Here is a 25,341-nt window from a genome sequence, read left to right on the forward strand (position 1 = left end):
AGCAGATTTTAATTTATTTTTAAGCATAATAATTTTTTATTTATCGTGCTAAATGTCGATAAAATGCGATTGTAGTACGGAATCCTCAGTGTGCGAGTCTGACTCGCACTTGGCCGGTTTTTAAAAACCTAAGTCCACATGACGCTCACTTCTGCTATCAGCGCCAAAATGGCGAAAATCAAATTGCTCCAAAAACAGGTCGGCAATTACAAGTCCAGAGTACTTGTATTAGTAGAGGTCAATGATTCAAATTGTGAATGACGAATGTAAAAGCTCTGGTGTGAAATTAAACGCTTCAGCAATTCACGCGCTAGTAGCTTTTGGGAATACTGACACCCGTCGCTTAACCAGATTCCTCTGGTATCCTTCTGATACCCAGATATATCTGGATAACCTCTTTGATAAAACAAGTCCGAGCATTGGTATGCTAATATTACATCCAGAAATCCTTTATGGGGTTTAGTATTCACTTTTATAACATGACTAGATGGTGCCCGCCACTTCGTCCGTGTGGATTTATGTTTTTGAAAATCGCGTGGGAACTCTTTGATTTTCCGGGATAAAAAGTAGGCTATGTCACTCTCCAGGTCTTTATCCATGCAAAAAATTACGTCAATCCGTTGCACCGTGGCGACGTGATTGAAGGACGAACCAACAAACAAACACACTTTCGCATTTATAATAAAAGGTACTGATTTTGTCGAACGACTGGTCGGTATTCTGTGCTCTACACAAAAGGTACTCGCGCGTGGAAAGGCGAAGCGAAGCGTTCACATCACGACAAAGCATTCACATTCATTATTCACGATTCTCGGCGTGAATTCTCTGCTCGAGTTTCTGTTCGTGAGTTGTAAGCGAGCGTTTTGACATTATGTTGCTCAATCTCGCTCGTAAAGAGAGTATTTTGTCACCGCAGTTACACGTTTGAAGCGGCGAGTTTTGAAATTATTTTGTACGCAACCGATGCCACTGAATAGAGAGGTAAATAAAGTATCTAAACGTATGAGGGCCTTTTCTCAAAATGTCCTTTGTCATAATGAAAATTAAAATTAAAATAATAAACATCCTTTTTGTCATAATTTATCAGAATGTCTCTCAAAATGTTCTTTTTCTCAAAATTGTTTTTTTCTCAAAACGTCTTTTCTCAAGAAAGTCTCCAGTGCTACTTCTCTAAAAAACAAAGATAGGCACTAGGGTGCCTACGTGTGGCGCTCTCCATACAATACAAAATGCTGTCTGTGGTTTCTCAGATGCTTTGTTTAATTTTTTTTTTTAATTATCAACATAAAGAATGTTTGACAAGTCCGCTTTAGACAAAGCAAAAAAACCATAAAAGTGACCATAGATTAGCGCTTGGCTGCAACACAAACTCACGCCTCCACGAGAACTTGTGCCAGTAGGCTGTAGGATAGCCTCATAAAACCCTGTACCGACATGATATTATGTTACTTACACAAAGATTTTACGATGACACACGCAAGTAACCTAATTTGAAACTAACACAAAAACGTACATAAAAGTGAACAATGAAAAAGTTATAAAAAACAAATTAAGTTCCATACAAATTGAAACGGTAGCAGAATAGGAAAAAAAACACATAACTCCATAATATTTCTGACCCATTTAGGGTTATGAGCGAAATTATCTCTTTAGAGTTTACGATGCAATAAAATGGTCCGTAGAGGCGGGAGGCTCGGCTGAAAGTAAAGTTGAGCGTCCACTGACTACAAATCTTAATAATTTATACATCAAGAGGCAAGACTCGTAAATGTGTCTCTCGAATCTTTATTTTCACGTAAAACTTTTTTTATTATTCATATACATAGCATTATTTAGATATAAAGAGAGCCAGCGCGTGCCAGACCGTCGTCGTCTAAGTATATAAAAGGAAAAGGCATTTCGAACAGGTCCGTTCATCTATATATATAAAAGGAAAAGGTGACTGACTGACTGACTGATGTATCAACGCACAGTTCAAACTACTGGACGGATCACGCTGAAATTCGGCATGCAGATAGCTATTATGACGCAGGCGTCCGCTAAGAAAGGATTTTTCAAAATTCAACCCCTAAAGGGGTAAAATAGGGGTTTGAAGTTTGTATGAAAGTCTGTCAGTTTTGAAGTGTCGATAAAGAAGTTTTGTAGTTAATATTTTTGTAATTAGCAGTATGACATATTTTTTTAAGCTTATTTTAAAATCTCTTAGTTAAAAATCAAACCTAAGGGTGTAAAATAGGGGTTTAAAATTTGTGTAGTCCACGTGGACGAAGTCGCGGGCATAAGCTAGTTAGTATCTAAGAGATGGCGCTGATTTATTTGGTTCCAAAACCGTGAAAAATTTTGTTCGCTTGGGCATATCTTGTCATTTATGTCGCTGGGTTTGAATTTATAATTCATTCGTGACACAAATTGTCCGCGGTCACACCTGTGTCCCGTGATTTATATACGGGTATTTGGATAAATCGGACACTTAGTAGTTCCATCATGCATGAGGGTAGCCTTTGCTCTCGTTAACATAAAGTCTACAAGTTGGTATTACTAGCTGATGCCCGCGACTTCGTACGCGTGGATTTTATTTAAAAATCCCGTGGGAACTGTTTGATTTTCCTGAATAACAAGTAGCCTATGTCATTCTCCAGGTCTTTAACTATACCCATGCAAAAAATCACGTCAATCCGTTGTGCCGTTGCGACGTGATTTAAGGACAAACGCACTTTCGCATTTATAATATGCGTTGTGATAAAATGATGTTCCTTCCATGGGATACAAGCTATCTCTGTACTAAACGTTCCTACCAAGAGCCAGCAAGAAACTCGGTGGTTGCTCTTTTCAAATATGGAATACGCCTATAAAGAGAACAGAGAAATGATAACTTTATTGCTTCATGAACTTTTTTTTTAATTATAGCATTTAATTAAATATCATGTTAAAGCATAATAACTGAACTTCATGAACTGAATCGTCTCTTTATATAAGCTAAAGACACGATTCAGATATAAGATATATTAAATATATAAGATAAAGAGTTATCTTTATCTTATTTAGGTTAATGAGAGGTTGTTGGCCCTAGGAAATAAAACTGATCTTTGTTTTGGTGAATTCTGTCACGTTTTATTTATACTATAATCCATCACCAAGACCAGGCTTAGTCAGCCTAGCTTTTTTACGACCTTTGGATGATATAGAACTAAGATATTCATTTGTATATTATAGAGTCAGTTTTTGGAATCGTACTGTACCAACTCTCATACGTATGAATTTCTGAATTGTTATTTTATTTTGAGACAGACGGATGGACGGCGGAGTCTTAGGAATAGGATCCTGTTTTACCCTTTGGGTACGGAACAATAAAACCGAAGACACGAGCTATTTTCAGTTTGTTAAACATTAAAAAAACTAACTTTCTTATGACACAATATGGTGAACCATTTCACCCCAATCTCCCCTATAGACCGAGATACGAGCTATCTTGGTTTGTTTTACATTAACATAATGTGTTTCCAATATACATCGAGTATTGAGGCCGCGTGTCCTAAAGAATTTTCTTGCGTATCGGTATATGAAAATGTTTTATTTGCTCTAGAATAGAGCTCTAGAGAGAGAATAGTTAAGTGGGGCGGCAAAAAAATCTCTATTGGTATAAAGATTGGATTATTTCACAGGTAGCATGGGAAAAGTCGCGTGAAAAGCCTTTAGCGCATGAAAATCTCGTAAAGATTGTTTATTAATTACTAGCTGATGCCCGCGACTTCGTATGCGTAGATTTAGGATGTTTAAAATCCCGTGGGAATTCATTGATTTTCCGGGATTTTCCAGGTCTTAACTATACCCATGCAAAAAATCACGTCAATCCGTAGCACCGTTGCGACGTGATTGAAGGACAAACCAACAAACCAATAAACCAACAAACAAACACACTTTCGCATTTATAATAAGGGTACTGATTGACTAACATTCCCCTTTCCCCTCCAATTAAGCGTGAAGCTTGTGCAAGGAGTGGTGTTTGAGATAAGACTGTTGTTGAAACTGCGTGTTACATCCAGTTAAGTCAATGTAGCGAACCAGCCCAAAGAAACAGGTCAAGTGCGAGGCGGACTCCCACACGAAGGGTTCCGTACCAACGTACAAGAAATAACACTTTTACTTCCCACACTTAACGGGTGTGGACCGGACCACGGGTCATAAAATATATTTAATGACGAACAGCGCCATCTATGATCTAATTTGGTACACATGTTATTTGGTCGTAACATTTTTTTAAGCACTACTACATTTTTAAATTTTTTTGTGATGTACCTAACCACGGATTCACGGTTTTCGGATTTTTAGGATTCCGTACCTCAAAAGGAAAAACGGAACCCTTATAGGATCATTTTGTTGTCTGTCTGTCAAGAAACCTACAGGGTACTTCCCGTTGCCCTAGAATCATGAAATTTGGCAGGTAGGTAGATCTTATAGCTGACATTTGGGGAAAAATCTGAAAACCGTGAATTTAGGGTTAGATCACACAAAAAAAATTAAATTGTGGTCATGAACTAATAATTAGTATTTTCAACTTTCGAAGTGAGTGACTATATCAAGTGGGGTATCATATGAAAGATCTTCACCTGTACATTTTAAAACAGATTTTTATTTATTTTTATGCATCACAGTTTTTGAATTATCGTGCAAAATGTCGAAAAAATATGACTGTAGTACGGAACCCTCATTGCGCGAGCCTGACTCGCACTTCGCCGGTTTTTTTCTTTACTTGTGCGACTTATAATGAAGAGTAGGTACTTGCTAAATTTCATGATTCTAGGATAACGGGAAGTACCCTATTATAGGTTATGATTCCCCTTGTTTTGATAGACAGACAGACAACGTAGTGATCCCATAAGGGTTTCTTTTTTCCTTTTAAGGAACGGAAAGAAAAAAGGTTCGATTGGGATTCTTGAAGATACTTTATCGTCAGGTTCAATCGCAGACTAGCTTAAAATAAAAATAAAAATAAAAGTAAAAAAAGAAAGAAATACTAACTTATCATCCGCTAAATAAGAAGATTGTGATCAAGCCCTGACTTATTGTGGACGACAAAAACAAGGAAAAGCTAATTTTCTCTTATCGTAATTGTGTCGAATTCTATCAGTCATGGTGTCGAAATTAATGTTTATAGTTACACAAATAGGTTAGGGCCTTCTTTTGGAACTAGGTGAACTACTTCTGTGTCAGAAGACTTAACTCTTCCATAATCTCGTGGTTAAATCGCAGACTAACTTATCATCCCCTAAACAAGAAGATTGTGATCAAGCCCTAACTTATTGTGGACGGCAAAAACAAAGAACCATCGATATAAGTGACAAGATATGGTCAAGCGAACAAAATTTTTCACGGTTTTGGAACCAAATAAATCAGCGCCACCCCTTAGATACTAATGAACGACCCGTTTGAAATCCAAACGTCACTGAGGTTGCATTGGTGACAAAGCACCAATGAGTCGGTGCCATTTTGTTTGTTCAATAGCCCTGTCCATACGAAGTAATATATAAGTCAATGAGGAAAAGTTAATTTCCTCTTATCGTAATTGTGTCAAATTGTATCAGTCATGGTGTCAACATTAATTGGAAGGCACATGGAAGCCGCAAATTTGAGTCAATAATCGAAATGGCGACGACTGTGTCGTATTCTATTTTGATCGCGTTTCTTTGTCTACTATTCAGTGGTAATACGGTAAGAAATAGAATATTTTTTGTTCAAATAAACTTTTACAAGTAGATACCTACAACCGTACTTTTACAAGTAGGTAGGTCATATTTGGGCTGCGAAAGTATGACCATGTCTCCGAGTACCGCCGTAAGCTCAAGTGGCTCCCGATTCGTCTTCGCAGGAATACTCATATTCTTCATCTTCTTTACTGTATACTGTTCAATCCCTCCATTCCTTTTTATCTTAAAGAACGCTTTGAGTACGTATATCACTACACACTCTTTTTCTCTTCGTTCTCAAAATAATCTACGTCTGAAAGTTCCTACACACTCCTCTTCTTATTATGCTAAATCATTTACTGTTACCGCTATACTGCTATGGAATTCTCTCCCCTTGGATATCATACAGTCTCAATCACTATCAATTTTCAAAACGAAATTGAAGCTCTTTTATTTATCCTCCATTTGATGTGTTTATTTATTTATTTTTACTTTTTATTCCACTTATCTGTCGTCTATCCTTCTCTTATTTACTGTTGTATTTTTATTTATATATATATATATACATACGTATATTATGTATATTTACTTTATTTAATTAGTACACCCCTTCCGCTTTCTTTAATTTTTATAATATCCTCTACCCTAAGGTTGCCTGGAAGAGATCGCTATTTTAGCGATAAGGCCGCCTATTGTACATGCTATCTTTGTTATATGTCTATTGCTTTGGTTTTGGTGTACAATAAAGCATATTTTACTTACTTACTTACTTACCTACTTTTGAATCGTCAAATGCTTCTGCCACATACTAGTTCGGAATCTCTTTCCTACCTAAGTTACCTTAATAATTATATCATCATGCTAATAAAAGTAATAAAATATATTATGTATAAATCTTAATGAGTATTTGTTTGTTGAAAGCTAATTAAAACTACTCTTGTTAATAGAATAAAATTAAATTAGTGAAAACAATATCAGATCATAATTTTAGTAATACTCGACTCATTTTATTATTTTGCCCGTTAAAGGTTATTGGTAGGTTAATGTAAAAACATAATTACTACACGCAATGCGTAGACCTCTGACAAGCTGGAGTGATTATCTAAATATAATATGAAAGATATCGAGTCAACCGGGGACCCGAGAGCTGGCAGCTACCTTGGTCAAAGAATTAGTTTGGCCATCCAAAGGGGTAATGCTGCCAGCATCTTGGGTACAATGCCTCGCTGCGGTGGTCTCGACGAGGTTTTAGATTTAATTTAATTTATTTTAATTTTAATTTAATGTTGTTCTTTTTTTAGATTTAAGTTTATTAATAGTTAAATATTAAATTAAATAATAAATAAATAAAAATTATCACTATCATAATATGAAAGGAAAACATCACTGACTGACTGACTGACTGACTGATCTATCAACGCACAGCTCAAACTACTGGACGGATCGGGCTGATATTTGGCACGCTATTATGTATGTCCGTCATAATAGAGTCTGCATGAATTTTATATTAAAAATTGAAAAATATGTTGTTTTACGCATTGAGACGTAATTGTTCGCTTTCCGTACAGCGGCGAGACGTTAATAATTAATTATGTTAAAAATAAATAAAAAACATGATTTTTTAAATCAGTATTGAATTGAATTCTAGCCCCATAAACTTCCGCTAGACGAAAAAATCACATCATTTTATTACTACAGTCCAAGACCCTATTAGCATTGGGGTTTTTTTAGGGTTCCGTACCTCAAAAGGAAAAACGGAACCCTTATAGGATCACTTTGTTGTCTGTCTGTCTGTCAAGAAACCTGCAGGATACTTCCCGTTGACCTAGAATCATGAAATTTGGCAGGTAGGTAGATCTTATAGCTAACATTTGGGGAAAAATCTGAAAACCGCGAATTTAGGGTTAGATCACACAAAAAAAATTAAATTGTGGTCAATATGAACTAATAATTAGTATTTTCAACTTTCGAAGTGAGTGACTATATCAAGTGGGGTATCATATGAAAGGTCTTCACCTGTACATTCTAAAACAGATTTTTATTTATTTTTATGCATCATAGTTTTTGAATTATCGTGCAAAATGTCGAAAAAATACGACTGTAGTACGGAACCGTCATTGCGCGAGCCTGACTCGCACTTGGCCGGTTTTTTATTTATTTATTCAGATACAAGTTAGTCCTGTGACGAGGCTGCCTACTTAGTGGAGTCCTGGCTATTCAGACATAGCCAGCGTTTTGTGATCTCAATGTGTTTCTATCGTTATTTTACTGTACGGATACTCGTAATAATATTATGCCCAACAATCAACTGCATGTAATTACAGGTAGCTATTTATGCCCGAAATTACCCTAAAATTGAAATTGCTCTATTCGTATTAGATTTTATTATAGTTAACAGTAATAATTACTGATACACTACCGGTTTTTATAAATATTATGAGTAGGTATTGCTTACGATAGCTTCATGTAATCTATTATGTATTCTGTGACTGTAACCAGTATTTTTTCAGCTTTCCAAAAATAAAAGGAGAAAAGACGGTAAGTTACCGGCTTCATTTATATGTTTGCTAACTATATCTCATGAAAAAGTTCAGAGTCACAGGGCGATGAGAGATGATCAAATCAAAGAATTCAAGAAGCACTGTTTTATAAAACTTTTTTGTTCGTATTATTAAGTATAGGCTAACGCCGATAGCCTAGTGATTAAGACGTCGGCCTGCTAATTCTAAGATCTGGAGTTCGATCCCGGGACCTATAAGTTTTCAGAATTTTGTGCATTTTAAGCAATTCGGTGAAAACATCGTGAGAAAACCTGTTTAACTGAGAGTTCTCCAAGACGTACTTAAAGGTGTGTGAAGGCTGCTGATCCGGACTTGGCCAGCCTGATGTCCTAATTCCTTCTCATTCTTAGACGAGACCCGTGCTCAGTAGTGAGCCGGCGATGTATTCAGATGCTGAAATATAAGCGAGGGTAAAACCACAAAAAGTTACGAGTATAAGTCCCGCAAATTTTCTGATGCGCGTGGCCGCCATTTTAGTGACGTCAGCAAGTTTCGAGCTGATGGTATATTTTTACTTAAATATATCCACGTCAATTGACGTCATTTCGATGTTAATGAGACATGGCTCCAGGCGCAATATCAATTTGCGGGACTTATACAGAATTGAACATTCATGTCACACTTTTGCAACTGACAGAGTTGGGTCGCCTGGGAAGTGAGATATGGCTTTGATGTTTGAATCGGCGAACAAATGAGGCCGGTTCGTGTGAAAGGGCCTTTATGTGACCGGCGATTGCGTATGTAAATCAAATTTATAGCCGGATTCTCGGTAGATTTTGTGTCGGAAATTTTCCGGACATGACCTGTCCAAAGAGGTCTCTGTTATGGAAATGAATATTTTATTTTTGAAATCCTGGAATAAAAATATGGGTTTTCCATCTAACCTTTATAGAGAGTGTAATTGGAATGATAGCGAAAACCTAGCGATTATTATACTACCTTAATAGCCTCAATAGCTCAACGGGTAGAGGAGTGGACTGAAAACCGAAAGGTCGACGCGACGCGACGGTTCAAACCCCGCCCGTTGCACTATTGTCGTACCTACTCCTAGCACAAGCTTTAAGCTTAGTTGGAGGGGAAAAGGGGAATATTGATCATAATTAAAATGGCTAATATTCTTTTGTAAAAAAAAAGAAGTCTCTGTTATGGAAATGAATATTTTATTTATTAAATCCTGCAAGAAAAATATGGGTTTCATCCTTCCCTTTATTATGTAACAGAGTGTAATTGGGTATTTGACTACATCAAAAATAAATTATTTCTCAGTGATTATTAAATAGAGGATCTTCCAAAATACGTAAAACCCACGTCCTTTTTTAGTTTTAAGTTAATAGCCATTTTAAATTATCGATTAAACTAAAAAAGTACGTCATTATGATGTGACTTCACATTCCAGTATTTTATAGAATCTCGCATACTAAGCGCGCGTTTTGACGTTTGATAAAAAGTTACTGATTTGACTAGTAGTCAAATACTGTATTAGAAACGATAGCGAAAACTTAGCGCTATTATTATACTTCCTAAACACAATCCAAGAGGTACCAATAATTATTTGCCTTAATATATTATTATATTATGTACTTTTAATTTTAGTGATTTAGTGTTTGGTAAACCCGCAATGTATAGCTTTCAAAACTTGTGGTCAACGCCCCACCTATGACGGGGTATTGACCTATGGTACCTATTTACGCAACATTTCTTGACCTCTAACTGCAGTTAGATGTTTTATTTGCAATACAATGAAAACTTTAAAAAGTAAAGGATTTTTTATTTTTATTTTCGCATTTTTTTCTGGTATCTTATGAGTAATCATCAGTCTACTATCATCTGCGTTTTGTTTTTGATAGCGTTCTAATTACACTATAATATACAGGGTGTCACCAGAACGCTAGCAAAATCGAAGACAGGTGATATTACTGATGCTTACTGATATGATATCACAAAAGAAACGCGAAAATAAAATAAAAAATATTCTATATTTTGTAAAAGTTTATGATATATTGCAAATAAAACATATGACTGACGTAGGTGGGGCGTTGACCCCAGTTTTGCACGCTATACATTGCGGGTTCAAAAATACTAAAACCCAAAATGAGGCAAATGGTTATTGGTATATTGGATTGTGTTTACGTACAATAACGCTAAATTTTTGCTAGCGTTCGGGTTACACCTGTTTAATTTTGGCTTTACGTAATTATGGTGTTACGTTTGTACCTTGCAGTGAAAAACTATATTTCCAAGCTCACCCACTCCAGGAATCATCCTGAGAAATGTGTAGATGAGGTAAGTGCTGAAATATTTGCTTATTATTTATATATTTTACTATTTATTATTTATTTTAGATGGGCTGATGATGATGATGATGAGCATTTTTAAAACTGTTAATTATATTATCAAATATTTTACTGTCTTCAATGAGAACTGAATTTTCAGTGCAGCTATTGGTTCTGCAAGGCTGAAGTAAGTATACTACCTATTTATTAAAATAAATAGTAATTTAAGTTAGGAAATAACTGTAAGAAATCTCATGAAGTCTGTTTTGTAATTTCAACTATGGTTTTAATTTACAATAATTATTAAATGATTCAATCAATCAATCAATCAGCCTGTTTGCGTCCACTGCTGGACATAGGCTTTCCCGAGAGTGCGCCACCACACACGATCCTCCGCCTTCCTCATCCACCCACTTTCCGCTACCTTCTTAAGGTCGTCAGTCCAGCGAGTTGGAGGTCGTCCCATACTGCGCTTGCTGATACGCGGTCTCCACTCCAGGACACGTCTGCTCCAGCGGCCATCGGTTCTGCGGCAGACGTGGCCTGCCCACTGCCACTTCAGCTGGCTAATTCGTTGAGCTATGTCGGTCACTTTGGTTCTCCTACGGATTAAACGATTGCGGTGTATTTATTGACCATTGTGGTCATTGGTTACTTTTTCTATCTCTTTAATGGAACAAAAACAGCTTTTACATTTTTACTTAGTTACTTATTCCTAGTCAGTACTTATTTACATTATACTTACCTATTGAATTTAGTGCGAGAGTTAGTTATGTTAGTAATAAAATTTTATTAAATTACAATGAGTTAGTTAGTTCGTTATGAAGTGGTTACAAATAAATTATATGTATATAACTAATAATACCTCTAGCTAGAGTACATATAATTATTTTAACTTTTTAGTTCAGCTAAAAATTTACCAATTTATTTTTTTAATAATTTTATTAATGTTGATGATTTTTAGTGCTTAGGACACGAAGGCCAAGCAACTGTGAGTAATTTTCGAAATCATCAATTACTAAACAGGTTGGATAGTGTGTTTTTCATGTTTGAGATGAGTTACAATGAAAAAAAATTATGATTTTTTTCTTTTTTTTTAGTGCTCCAGCGCTTTTTGTAATGCACAGGTACTTAATGTTATTATACTTTTGTACTATTACCATACAGGGTGTAACCAGAACGCTAGCAAAAACTTAGCCGACTCCCAGTGCTCTACTTACGCAACGTTCGTTGACCTCTAGCGTCAGTAAGATGTTTTATTTGCAATATATCGTAAACTTTTACAAAATTATAGGATTTTAAATATTTTTTCGCGTTTTTTTTGTGGTATCATATCAGTAATCATCATTACTATCACCTGTCTTCATTTTTGCCAGCGTTCTGGTTACACCCTATATACTCTATCCATGTTCATCCAATTTCTAATCTGAATAGATTGCGCGAGAGAGACTTCCAAAGTGGTAAAATGTGTGTGTGTGTCCCCCTGTAACTTCTAAAATAAGAGAATGATAAAACTAAAAAAAAATATATGATGTAGGTACATTACCATGCAAACTTCCACCGAAATTGGTTTGAACGAGATCTAGTAAGTAGTTTTTGATTTATCGTGCAAAATGTCGATAAAATACGATTGTACTACGGAACCCTCAGTGCGCGAGTCTGATTCGCACTTGGCCGGTTTTTTTTACACTACCACTTCACTACTTCACTAATTATTTTTCAGACAAGAGGAGACCTATCGAAAGCAATGGTGAGAATTTAAACTATCGTAAGTAATCCCTACCCATATTATAAATGCGAATGCGTTTGTTTGTTCGTTTGTTGGTTTGTACTTCAATCACGTCGCAACGGAGCAACGGATCGACGAGTGTTTTTGCATGGGTATAGTTAAAGACCTGGAGAGTGACATACCAAGCAGTATGTATATTATATATGTGTTATATATCTAAATATTGTTATATTTTACTTTTTAATAAAGTTGAAAACTAAAACCCGATTACGATCGTCACTGAAATATTATACTAAAATTGTCACTGACAGCTGGTACCACAGATAATTAATAATTCCTATTCCATTATACCACACAAATTCACACTGACCTCTACTTATAAATCATGTACGCTGGACTTCCGATTGCCAACCTGTGGAGGGGATTATTACAAGACTACTCTAAATATACTATACAAACTGTTGCAAATAGCCTTTTTTACGTTGTTTTATATCACTTCCTGGTAACTTTAAATGCATTTTTGTTAGTAAACTTATTAACTTATATATACTGTTGGCTGGTGATTATGTGTATTTTGGCGCTTATTACTTATTGTTAAATTAGGATAACAAACTTAGTTTTTATTTATTTATTATTTATTATTATTATTATATATATTTATATAATATATAGTATTATATTTTATACATAGTATGAATAATAACAATATATTTACAGATAGCATTTCAGATAGTGTTCATAGCGATAGCTCTGATGATGATGTCTTTTTTTCTCCTGCTTGTTCTTCCGACGAAAGTTTCCACAGCACTTCGATACCCTTAAACTCACACCTTGAGACCATATTCGCGGATTATCCGAAAAATTTTAACGTAGTCCACCTGAATGCGCAAAGCGTACCTGCACATTTTCCGGACTTTTTAGCCTCATTTGATGTCACTAATATCCATGCCATTCTGGTGTCAGAGACGTTCTTGAAGCCTTGCCTACCCTCCATATCTTACTCCTTACCGGGCTTCCATTTAATTCGCAATGACAGGGTGGGTAAGGGTGGCGGTGGGGTGGCAATCTACCTCCGCAGCCATATTCCTTTTTCCATGTTAAGTAAATCTCCGTCTGATTATTCCGAATCTTTGGAACATATCCTTTTAGAGTTGCTGTTTGGTAACCGCAAAGTGCTTCTAGGTGTGTTCTACAGCCCTTCGCTTCGTATAGACTACTTTCAAGAATTTGAGACATTATTAGAGAACTTTCTACCCAATGCAGATCACTCCATCATCATGGGTGATTTTAACACATGTCTAATAAAGAACGATTCACGAGCGCTTAGATTAAAAAATATAGTTAATAGTTCAAATTTATCGATACTTCAAACAAACCCAACTCACTATTTCCCAAATTGTGCACCCTCACAGCTCGACCTCATGATTGTCTCTGACCCAGTGCATGTTAGTGTGCATGGTCAGCTAACTGCTGACGCGTTTTCCTATCACGATCTAGTATATGTATCGTATAAGGTAAAGCCACCTAAGCTTAAACCGACTACAGTTATGCGGCGTTCTTTTAAAAAATTTAATAACGAAAAATTCTTGCGCGACTTGAATGGCATAGCTTGGGACATAATTTTCGAGGCGTCCACGATGGATGATAAACTTTCTATCTTCAATTCCCTTCTTATTGAACTTTTTGACATACATGCTCCTTTACGGCCAATTAAGTTGAAACATCTGCCCGCACCTTGGCTCACTGATGATATTAAGCTTGTCATGACGAAACGTAATTCTGCTAAATCAAAATACAAGCTCAAACCGTCAGAAACAAACCTACTCAAGTATAAGCGACTGCGGAACCGCTGTAATAAGATGTGCAGAGACGCTCAGCGCAACTATATTCACAGTTCAGTGAATGGGCAAAGTACCTTAAAGGTGTGGAGATTCTTGGAATCGTTGGGTGTTGGACAACAGCATAAGGGTGTTGCCCAGAATATTGACTTCAATGCGCTAAACTTCCACTTTTCGCATGTCCCTACGAATATACATAACAAATCTAAAACAATATCCTCCATTAACTCGCAGCCAAGACCAAATTTTACTATGTTTAGTTTTAGCCCAATCAGCCCTGATGAAATTAAAAAGCACATTTTTGCAGTAAAATCAGACGCCATAGGCTGTGACGGAGTTAGCCGTAAGATGATTATTTTAAGCTTGGACTGCATCCTACATATTCTATCCCATCTGTTCAATCACTCCCTTTCTTCTAATATCTTTCCCAGTGCCTGGCGTGTTGCTCAAGTTATCCCTATCCCCAAAATCAACAATCCAACTTTATTCTCTCACTATCGCCCTATTTCCATTCTCCCTTTCTTATCCAAAGTCCTTGAGCGCATTGTCCACTCCCAACTCTCATTGTTCCTAACTAAAAACAATATACTCAGTCCTCATCAATCTGGTTTTCGTAGAGGGCACAGCACTGTCACGGCACTAACGAAAGTTTGTGATGACATTCGCTTTGGTATCGATAATAAACAGGTGACGATTTTGGCACTGCTTGACTTTTCAAACGCATTTAACACAGTTGATTTCGAAATACTCTTGGCTACCCTCAAATCCATTAATATTTCTTCAGCTGCTGTTAGTTGGTTTCAGTCCTATCTATATGATCGTTCGCAGTGCATCCGTGCTAAAGATAAACTATCGTCTTACTGTCGTCTCAGTGCTGGTGTTCCACAGGGTGGTGTCCTATCTCCTTTACTTTTTTCCATTTTTATCAATACCGTCACCAATCTTCTTTCTTTACCATATCATCTCTATGCTGATGATTTCCAACTATACGTGTCCACTTCTGTGGAACAAATCGCTGAGGCCGTTGAGCGCTTAAACTCTGAACTGAATGTGGTCTGCGGTTGGAGTAAAGATCATGGATTGTTGGTAAATGCTAGTAAATCCCAGATCATTGTCATAGGTAACTCCAGGCAAATTTCCAAACTTGACTACCCTTCATTACCACCAGTGATCTTTGATGGTTCTGCGCTACCGTACAGTCATACTGTAAAAAATCTTGGGATTATCATGGATAGCAATCTATCATGGAAACCGCAAGTTTCAGCTGTTAGCAAAAAAGTCTTTGGTGCTTATGGATCCCTAAAAAGGTGGAAAAACTTACTACCCGTTAAGACCAAGATCTTGCTTGCCAATACCCTCCTTCTTCCAATCTTGGATTACGCCGATGCCTGCTACCTAGATTTAAATGAAGACCTACTAAATAAACTGGAGCGACTGCAAAACTTGTGCATTCGGTTCATTTTTGGTCTAAGGAAATACGACCATGTATCTGAATATCGTAAAAAACTGAACTGGCTCCCTATTAGGCATCGACGTAATCTGCATGTTCTTTCTATCCTATTTGCCACACTTTTCCATCCCTGGTCACCACCCTACCTTAAAGATCAGTTTAAATTTTTTAGCTCCTTCGAACGTGATCGCGGCCTGCGTTCCTGTTACGATTTCAAGCTTATAACGACCAAACATAATACGCATGGCTACGCGGAATCATTTACTGTAAAAGCAGCTTCGCTGTGGAATGCACTTCCGGTCGAAATAAGACGCTCCAAATCGCTGGCAATTTTTAAAAACCGTGTCAAGAAACACTATCTGTCACTGTAGATTTTCTGCCATAACTATATTATGTACAGTTAGCTATGTAGTATGTATTATTTATTTAATTATACTATATTGATTTTATATAGTATTTATATCCATGTATATTGTATATATTATATTATATTTTATAGTATGTACCTATTAGAGTGTATGTGTTTATATATACCTATATATATTTATATATATATTATATTTATAGCTACATTGCGACTCCCCGTCTTACAGTTCTATAAGTTCTTAAGTATGGGTTGCCTGGAAGAGATCACTTTAGTGATAAGGTCGCCCTTTGTTTTTTAAGTGTATCCTGTATTCTTACTCTCTGTAAATCTATTAACAATAAAGTTATTTTAAATTAAATTAAATTGCTTTTCTGTCCCTGGGTATATTTTTTAATGTTGTAGTATATACATAAAATATATCATACATATATATACTACATCAAATACTATCTCAATTTTTTTTCCACTCGATACGATAGCAAAAAAAATATTTGAGACCCCAATTTTTTGTATGCAACATATATTAATTTTGTACATTTAATATGTAGCCTATATGTCACCCGAGCTATAATAACAAATCGATTGACACCTTATTCATCAAAATCGGTTCAGTAGTTTAGGCGCTACGGGGGAACACATAAATACAAACCTACATACATAGACTGCTAAAATCATAACACTTCCTTTTGGCTTTGCCTTAGTCGGGTAAAAAGAGTAAGTTTTGCCGGCTCTTCTAAATAGAATTTGTTTTCCGAATAAAGTTGTGTTGTACTACATTTTACTGCAGCAGTTCGTAGCTTCGTAGCTAACGCGTAGCTTTTACGTAGGTCCAGTCTTCGATAGGTCCGCAAAGTACGTTTGCGAAAATAATGACACGGTACGACCCAAAATTTAATTCAAAATTATATTTATTTTATTTAAACAGCTTTTTAGTTTATTTTAAGTTTTGAAAACTATTTTGATTGTTGGTGGTCTTTGACGTTTTTTTAATTATTGGAGAAAAAAAACCAGACATAGCCCACAGACATTCCCTTAGGCAAAAACCAATAAGTCTAGCTCTATACATTTCGTACCTAACACGTCGCTTCGCTACGCTAGAAAATCGTTTCAATCCATTATTGAATACCAGCGCTCGATCCCTGGCTTGCAAAACAAACAGCAAATACAATATAGAAAACTCCTGCCATTGTATCTATTCTATACATTATATTCAAAGTATATACACATTTGATACATTTTATCATATATACATTCTACATATTTTTTTTTATTCGTTATAGGCGCACGCTTGACCACGATCACACCTGATGGGAAGTGATGATGTTGCCTAAGATGGGACCGTTTGCCTAGAAGGTGCCTATCAATTGAATTGTTTAATCAATGTGGAGGGGGATGCAATTACCAATTTTTACCACCACAATTACCAATTTTAACCAATTACCAGTTAAGCAACTTTGACCCAAGTTGGTAACTAGATGGGAGAACGACTATGGAGGTCCAACTGAAAAAAAACGATTAAACTTTTACAAATATTTTTGAATCGAATTGAATTGAAATTTTACCTTTTCGTTACCTCCGTGCTCCCTATATGTAATAATATGTAATAATCGGGTAAACCTAAGAATCGGATTTGCACTCATATTCATATGCGGAAGGATTTAGAAGCCCATTGCATTATAATCCGAAGAGGACCCCTACCATTAAGTGATTGATGGACACTCAGCAATGAGGAAGACGATGCAAAGAAAAAGAACTCAATTCCAAAGTTATGTTACGAGTAAATGCAAATAAATTAATTCATATTGAATTCGATCTCTACACTTAAAATTTAAAAATGTGTCTTAATTCAGTTTCATATTGAGAATTTTTTTTTTAAATAATGTTTTTTCTTTGTTTAGTGCGACGGAGCGAATTGTAATTCATTGGTAAATATAAAATCACTACTAAGCTAAGGAGCCCTAAAAATTATAAACATTATTTTATACTGATCTAAATTCTAAACTACAACTAAAGTATGTCTCTACTACCAATATGTTATTTATTTCAGTGCCATGAGAAGAAATGTGGGTCTCAGGTAAATATGAAAACCTCGATGGGAGCTTCGTATTCGTGCCTTTTGGTGTGGAGACCTTGGGGCCGTGGGGCCCGGGAGCTCGAGCTCTTTTTGAAGAAATTGCGAAAAGAGTTATCGAGTCAACCGGGGACCCGAGAGCAGGCAGCTACCTTGGTCAAAGAATTAGTTTGGCCATCCAAAGGGGTAATGCTGCCAGCATCTTGGGTACAATGCCTCGCTGCGGTGGTCTCGATGAGGTTTTAGATTTAATTTAATTTATTTTAGTTTTAATTTAATGTTGTTTTTTTTTAGATTTAAGTTTATTAATAGTTTATACTTTAAAAATAAATAATTAAATTAATCTATGGAGAAAACTATTACTTGTTATACGTAAATAAGTACTGTAGTCAATACTAATATTATACTTAAATGCGAAAGTGTCTGTCTCTCTGTTACCTTTTCACGGCCCATCCGCTTTGACGATTTTTGGTGCATCCCTGAGACGGATATAAACTACGTTTCATCATCATGATCACCGGCTCACTACAGGGCACGGGTCTCCTCTCAGAGTGAGAAGGGTTTTGGCCATAGTCTACCACGCTTGTCATGTGCGGATTGGTAGACTTCACACACCTTTGAGAACATTATGGCGAACTCTCAGGCATGCAGGTTTCATCACGATGTTTTCCTTCACCGTTAAAGCAAGTGATATTTAATTAATTAAAATTCACATAACTCCGAAAAGTTAGAGGTGCGTGCCCGGGATCGAACCCCCGACTTCCGATTAGAAGGTGGACGTCCTAACCACTAGGCTATCACAGCTTCTAAATCTAAACTATGTTTATCCCAAAGATATTTTTATATCAAAGAGTTCCCACGGGGTTTTTAAAAAACCGACATGAACCGAAAAGAACAGACTGTCACAGTTTCGTATTTATTAGTAGTATTCAATCTATGAACAAACTCTGTTATAAATTTTATAATTTAAAAAAAAGTGATTTATTTGTTTTATGTATTTGTAGTGTACGGCAGCATTATGTCAATCAAAGGTAATTTCTTTGCAAAAACTAAAAATTAACACAATAAACATTTTTAATCCACTTTTTATCCTCTATTTTTTTTACTCTTCAGTGCTTTGGTGAAGATTGTCAATCTGATGTTAGTATGAAAAAATCTATTAAAATGAAATAAATAAATATTAGGTGCACTTATTTCACCATATTTTCACGGACGGAAAAATACCAGTGTAAAAAATAAGAAATACTGCAGTTTTAAAACTATCAACGTTAAAAAAATACGTTTCCTATATTTTCAGAATTTCATGTCTAAACTACTTCTAAAGCTTTATTTAATTAAGTAAAAAAAACAGCTTTTTAAAAGGGGATGGGTATTTAATATTTGTATTTAGTTTATTTTGATTTTAAAAGCAGCCATAAGTTTCTGGCTGGTCCTTCTTGGAAGTCCGGTCCAGTGATAGATTTATTTGAATTTCGTAATAATTTGTAACAGTTTTTTTTTATTTCTACTCCTTTTAGAAAGTTCCTGTTTTACTTTTATTTTTATAAAATTACACTAATTCTATACTTTTTCATCAACTATACTTTTAATAAATAAGCTTTGTAAAAATATTATTTTCAGTGTTCTGGTGGAATTTGTGGGGCAGCGGTATGTTTTTTAAATACTGATTTTTACTAAAATATTGATAAATAGCTTATGCTCGCGACTTCGTCCGCGTGGACTACACAAATTTCAAACCCCTATTTCATCCTCTTAGGGGTGGAATTTTTAAAAATCCTTTCTTAGCTGATGCCTACATCATAATAGCTATCTGCATGCCGAAGTTCAGCCCGATCCGTCCAGTAGTTTGAGCTGTGAGTTGATAGATCAGTCAGTCAGTCAGTCAGTCACTCAGTCAGTCACCTTTTCCTTTTATATATTTAGATTATCATTGAATAACATACAATCACTAATTAAAGCTACAAAATAATAATGATTAATATTATTAGTTTACTTTATTGATATTCGAAGCATGTACAATGTACATCTTGTAGGTACATACGTTAAGCCTCTGTTACGGCGATTAAGCATTGTACTTCCGTCATCCGAGTTCTATCCGCCATGCGTGAGAATACTAGCGATTATCTACGACATATTATGTCATAAAGCTTCCATATGAAACAAAAAAGAACGTATTTTCACGGACTCAGATCGGATGAGTATCGTAACCGCCGTAAAATACTCGTTAATAACTGTAAACTAATCAAAACGAAGCGACACTAATCATTCCATCTCATTCACACAATATACTCAAGAATAGTGTGTAAGTGAGAGAAAGAACGCCGCCATTTTAGAATCTGTTTATTGACACGAGTTATATTATATCTAAGCTTTCTTCTTTCTTTTCCAGTGCAATGGAAAACATTGCAATTCTAGTGTAAGTAAACTATAGGTACCATTGCTGGGTTCCGTATTTTCCGTTTGAAGGAAAGTAAAAGTAAATACGTCTCCTATTATTTTAGTGCATCGGCGGAACATGCTCTTCTGACGTAAGTATTATTACACCACAAATTCTTATTAAGACCGTTAACAGGTTCTCACGCTTGGCATGTTTAGGTATTTACCCGAGGTTTTTTGTTTGTTTACGTGAATGGACGTACCGAGTGCAGTGTAGTTTAACAAAACCGTTTTGATACTAAAGTTATCTTGAAATGCATTATTTATTTTAATATTTTTGAGAGTGTGGTGTTAGTTATTAGAGTTTTAATTTTTTTTAATACTAATCTATATATATATAAAAGGAAAAGGTGACTGACTGACTGACTGACTGACTGAATGACTGACTGACTGACTGACTGATCTATCAACGCACAGCTCAAACTACTGGACGGATCGGGCTGAAATTTGGCATGCAGATAGCTATTATGACGTAGGCATCCGCTAAGAAAGGATTTTTGAAAATTCAACTCCTAAGGGGGTGAAATAGGGTTTTGAAATTTTGTAGTCCACGCGGACGAAGTCGCGAGCATAAGCTAGTATATTATAAACATTATAGATTAAGTACGAGTACATAAAAATTATAATTGTAACCAATACCTAATACCATTTTCTACATACTTGTGTAAGAATAAGAGAGTCAAGAAATAATACAAAATTATGAACGCAAAAATGCCTGTCTGCCTGTTTGTTACCTTTTCCACTACCAACCGCTTACCCGCGGGCTGATTACGTAAAACGTTGCAGTAGCGACAGCAACGAGACAGCAGTACCAATGCGACAGTTCATAGATTGTCCGATATAGGGTGAACTAGAGCTCGATTGCTGTCTCTCTTCTTCTTATTATTTTGATTTGTGGCTATCTCTCTGTAGCCGCTGTTACCTGTGACGTTTGACAGCAATGCTCGCGAGATACGCCTGTCGCAAGCCTGTCGCGAGATTCGTAATCACTAATCACCCCGCCGATCATCATTGTACATTCCTATAATTATTGTGCATTGACCCCGCAGCACCTATCTCCGGAACGTTCGTTGACCTCTAACGTCAGTCAGATGTTTTATTTGCAGTACATTGCGAACTTTCAAAAATACAGGATTTTTTAATTTTTTCGCGTTTTTGTGGTAGCTTATCAGTAATCATCATTCATCAGTACTAGCACTGTTCTTCGTTTTTGCTAACGTTCTAATAACACTCTGTACAGATTTTTTGTTCTTACAGGCTATAGGAGTGGACGCAATATCACATGTAAATATTCTTTCAGTGATTAATTAACCATTATCCATCGTTGATCTTAGTGGATAGCTTAATCAGCTGCGGATCGTAAGGTTCGAACCCCAGGCCGAGCCAAAAAAATGGGTATTTCTGTCGAGAAATTCCTAGGCAATGATGATTGGCGAAGTTGGCAAAGCCATTGATCCTGCGTCTGATCTCTCTCTGGTTATACCGGATAGTCGCCCCGTTGAACTATGGGAAATGGAATAGAGTTCCGGTGTTTACAGAGCGAAATAAAATTATCTGAAATCATTTTTAATCAACTTCCAAAAAGAAGAAGATTCACAATTCTCAAAATAAATTTAATTTCTATATTTTTTATAGTGCAATGGTGAAATTTGTGATTCAAATGTAAGAGATTTATTTTTACCTAAAGTTATGTTTTTTATAGTGTAACGGTGGAACGTGTAATTCACATGTAAGAGACATAATTATAATCCTAGTTATTATGTTAAACCAAAGTCATTAATGTACGTATTTTTATTACAAGCTTTTATTTAACTTGCCTTGTTATCTTGTTAGTAATATGTTGTCAAATCTTGCAAACGAATTTTAGACCAGTGAAGTTTCCCAAACGATTGGAACACATAATTAATAAATCTACCATACCTACATACCATAGAGACAGTCTCATATTAGAGCGGGAAAATAGCTATAGGAACTCCTCAACTTCTCAACATAGCTCTATCACGTTTGGGCTCCTTGGATTTGGCACCTACCACAGAGATGGTCTCATGATAGAGCGGGGTTATGGTTATAAGAACTCCTCAACTTCTCAACATAGCTCCATCACGTTTGGGCTCGTTGGATTTGGCTTGACATGTACTATAGGCCTAGATGATATCCAGCGTCTCATGATGGAGCCGGAGAATCGTTTGAATACATGACTGAAATAAAAACTTGTTTTCAAAAAGTTTTTTTATGCAATATTTTGATATAAATATTATTTTTATTTCTCTATTTCAGACAAAAGGAAATAACACAGTAGCTACGGTAAAGAGCTAAAGTCTCTGGTAACACTTTTTCAGTTAACGTTAACTGTCCAGAGAACAAAGTGCTCTAAGATTAGTCTGTAAATCATTGAGCCTTTGTAATTTTAAAAACTACGCATTGTTACAGAAATATTTCACAGATATATTAATTTACAAAATGTGTCAACAAAATTGAGTCATTTGTTTTATTTTCAAACTAGCTTATGCTTTAGAACTCGCAAACCCCCAATGGGGGTTCGAAATTTATGTAGTCCGCGTAGACTACATAAATTTCAAACCCCCATTTAACCCACTAAGGGGTAGAATTTAGAAAAAACCTTTCTTAGTTTTATTTACCCTGCTCATTTAGTTCACACGTTAGTGTTTCTCTCAAATTATGATTGTGAAAGGTAACAATTACTTACACAGTCGTACTAACAAAAATACTTTTTTCAGTGCATAGGCGATGTCTGTCAAGTCAAGGTACGAACTAATTTATAACTAACTAGCTTATGCTCGCGACTTCGTCCGCGTGGACTACAAAATTTCAAAACCCTATTTCACCCCCTTAGGAGTTGAATTTTCAAAAATCCTTTCTTAGCGGATGCCTACGTCATAATAGCTATCTGCATGCCAAATTTCAGCCCGATCCGTCCAGTAGTTTGAGCTGTGCGTTGATAGATCAGTCAGTCAGTCAGTCAGTCATTCAGTCAGTCAGTCACCTTTTCCTTTTATATAATATATAGACTAACTTCGTACCGCCTAACAGTCGATTCAATTTTTCTAAATGTTTCTCTCCGTAAGAACCATCCTCGTACTTATTTACGAATATTATAAAAAAAGAATTAGCGAAATCGGTTTAGCTGTTCTCGAGATTTGCGATCAGCAACACATTCAGCGATTCATTTTTATATATAGAGACTAGCTGAAGCCCGCGACTTCGTCCGCGTGGAATTAGGTTTTGAAAATCCCGTGGGAACTCTTTGATTTTCTGGTATAAAAAGTAGCCTATGCCACTTATAGACACAGATATTAGTTCCTAGAATGTATCAGCGAAATTTCATTGAGTTTGATTGGTTAGTATTCTAATCTATATATATAAAAGAAAAAGGTGACTGACTGACTGACTGACTGACTGAATGACTGACTGACTGACTGACTGATCTATCAACGCACAGCTCAAACTACTGGACGGATCGGGCTGAAATTTGGCATGCAGATAGCTATTATGACGTAGGCATCCGCTAAGAAAGGATTTTTGAAAATTCAACTCCTAAGGGGGTGAAATAGGGTTTTGAAATTTTGTAGTCCACGCGGACGAAGTCGCGAGCATAAGCTAGTGAGAGCTAATCTACCTTTGTTTGCAGTATTTTTTAAACTTTTTTTGTATGTTTTAGTGTTCCGGGAAGAATTGCACCGCAACGGTAAGCATCGATTGTTTATTTTTAATTTTATGTCTCAATCTTGTGAAAATCCACTATTGGACGCAGGCCTTCCCAAACGAGTGCCAATAGTTCAATAGTTACACCAGTTGGTCGATTTCGTACAACCCGCATCAATCATTATTACAATCTCAATTGTTGTGATTGGCTGAATTTGTGCGATTCTTGTTGCAACAATTTGCATTGTATAAACGTGGAGGGGGATAGCTGCGCATGCGAATCATTATTTTTTTTAATTAATTAATAGTATTTAAATATTAATAAACTAACGTAATGATTCATTTTATTTATTTAATTAATTAATAGTATTTAGCCATTAGGTAATTAATTAAACAACAAATTTCATTAAAAACAACTAAAAATTAATTAAACAACAAAAATTAAATGAAATTTTTGTGATTTTTTTGGGAGTAATTAATAAGTATCACTTTAGGATCAAATTAAGACACTTTTTAAAAAAAGGTAAATATGTACCCTATTCAATATTTGCAGTGTGATGGAGAAGTTTGCATAGCTAAGGTACAATTTTGGTTTATTTTTGTTCCGTAAATCCACGCTTTTCGTCTGTAGGTAGGTATATATAAAATTCAAAGTCCTGACTGACTAACTTATATATCAAAGCACAGCCTAACCCGCTGGTCCTAGAGACATGAAATTTTGAGAGTGTTTTCTTTGTAAAGAGTAGGTATCCACTAAGAAAGGATTTTTCAAAATTCCAACCCTAAGTGGGTTAAATGGGGGTTTGAAATTTATGGCCACGCGGATAAAATCACGAGCATAAACTAGTCTAAATATATCAAAGGAAAAGGCGACTGATTGACTGAATCTATCAACTATTTGGAGCTCAAACTACCGGACATATCTGGCTGAAATTTGGCATGCAAATAGCTATTGTGAGGAACACATTCGCTTAGAAAAGATTTTTTAAAATTCAACCTCTAAGAGGGTAAAGTTTACTTTATACTCTATATACTCTTAGAGGTTTGAAATTTGTGTAGTTCATGCGGACGAAGTCGCGGGCATAAGCTAGTAATTTACATAATATTAGAGGCTTTGAAACTTGTGTAAATTCAAGACTAAAATTAGTTTAATTTTTACCTATAAATATATTTTACAGTGTGACGGCGAAAACTGCACGGCTAAGGTACAATTTTGGCTTATTTTTGTTCGGGAAAACAATATTTATATTTAAATCTCATAGACCATAC

General features: G+C 35.8%; 1 protein-coding gene across 1 annotated transcript; it reads left to right on the plus strand.

The window, feature by feature from the left end:
- The first annotated feature begins 8,199 nt into the window (after window positions 1-8,199).
- Window positions 8,200-24,205, plus strand: LOC138404106 (multiple epidermal growth factor-like domains protein 10). Its single transcript, XM_069507332.1, has 18 exons — window positions 8,200-8,222; window positions 10,467-10,528; window positions 10,679-10,705; window positions 11,483-11,509; window positions 11,619-11,645; window positions 12,242-12,268; window positions 17,801-17,827; window positions 17,950-17,976; window positions 18,978-19,004; window positions 19,087-19,113; window positions 19,594-19,620; window positions 20,363-20,389; window positions 20,475-20,501; window positions 21,667-21,693; window positions 22,112-22,138; window positions 22,687-22,713; window positions 23,148-23,174; window positions 24,089-24,205. The coding sequence occupies exons 6-18, from the start codon at window positions 12,266-12,268 to the stop codon at window positions 24,203-24,205; spliced, it is 417 nt and encodes a 138-aa protein (XP_069363433.1). The 5' UTR covers window positions 8,200-8,222; window positions 10,467-10,528; window positions 10,679-10,705; window positions 11,483-11,509; window positions 11,619-11,645; window positions 12,242-12,265.
- The last annotated feature ends 1,136 nt before the right edge of the window (window positions 24,206-25,341 follow it).

This window comes from Maniola hyperantus, chromosome 25, assembly GCF_902806685.2.
Source record: "Maniola hyperantus chromosome 25, iAphHyp1.2, whole genome shotgun sequence".
In the NCBI taxonomy this organism is placed as follows: domain Eukaryota; kingdom Metazoa; phylum Arthropoda; class Insecta; order Lepidoptera; family Nymphalidae; genus Maniola; species Maniola hyperantus.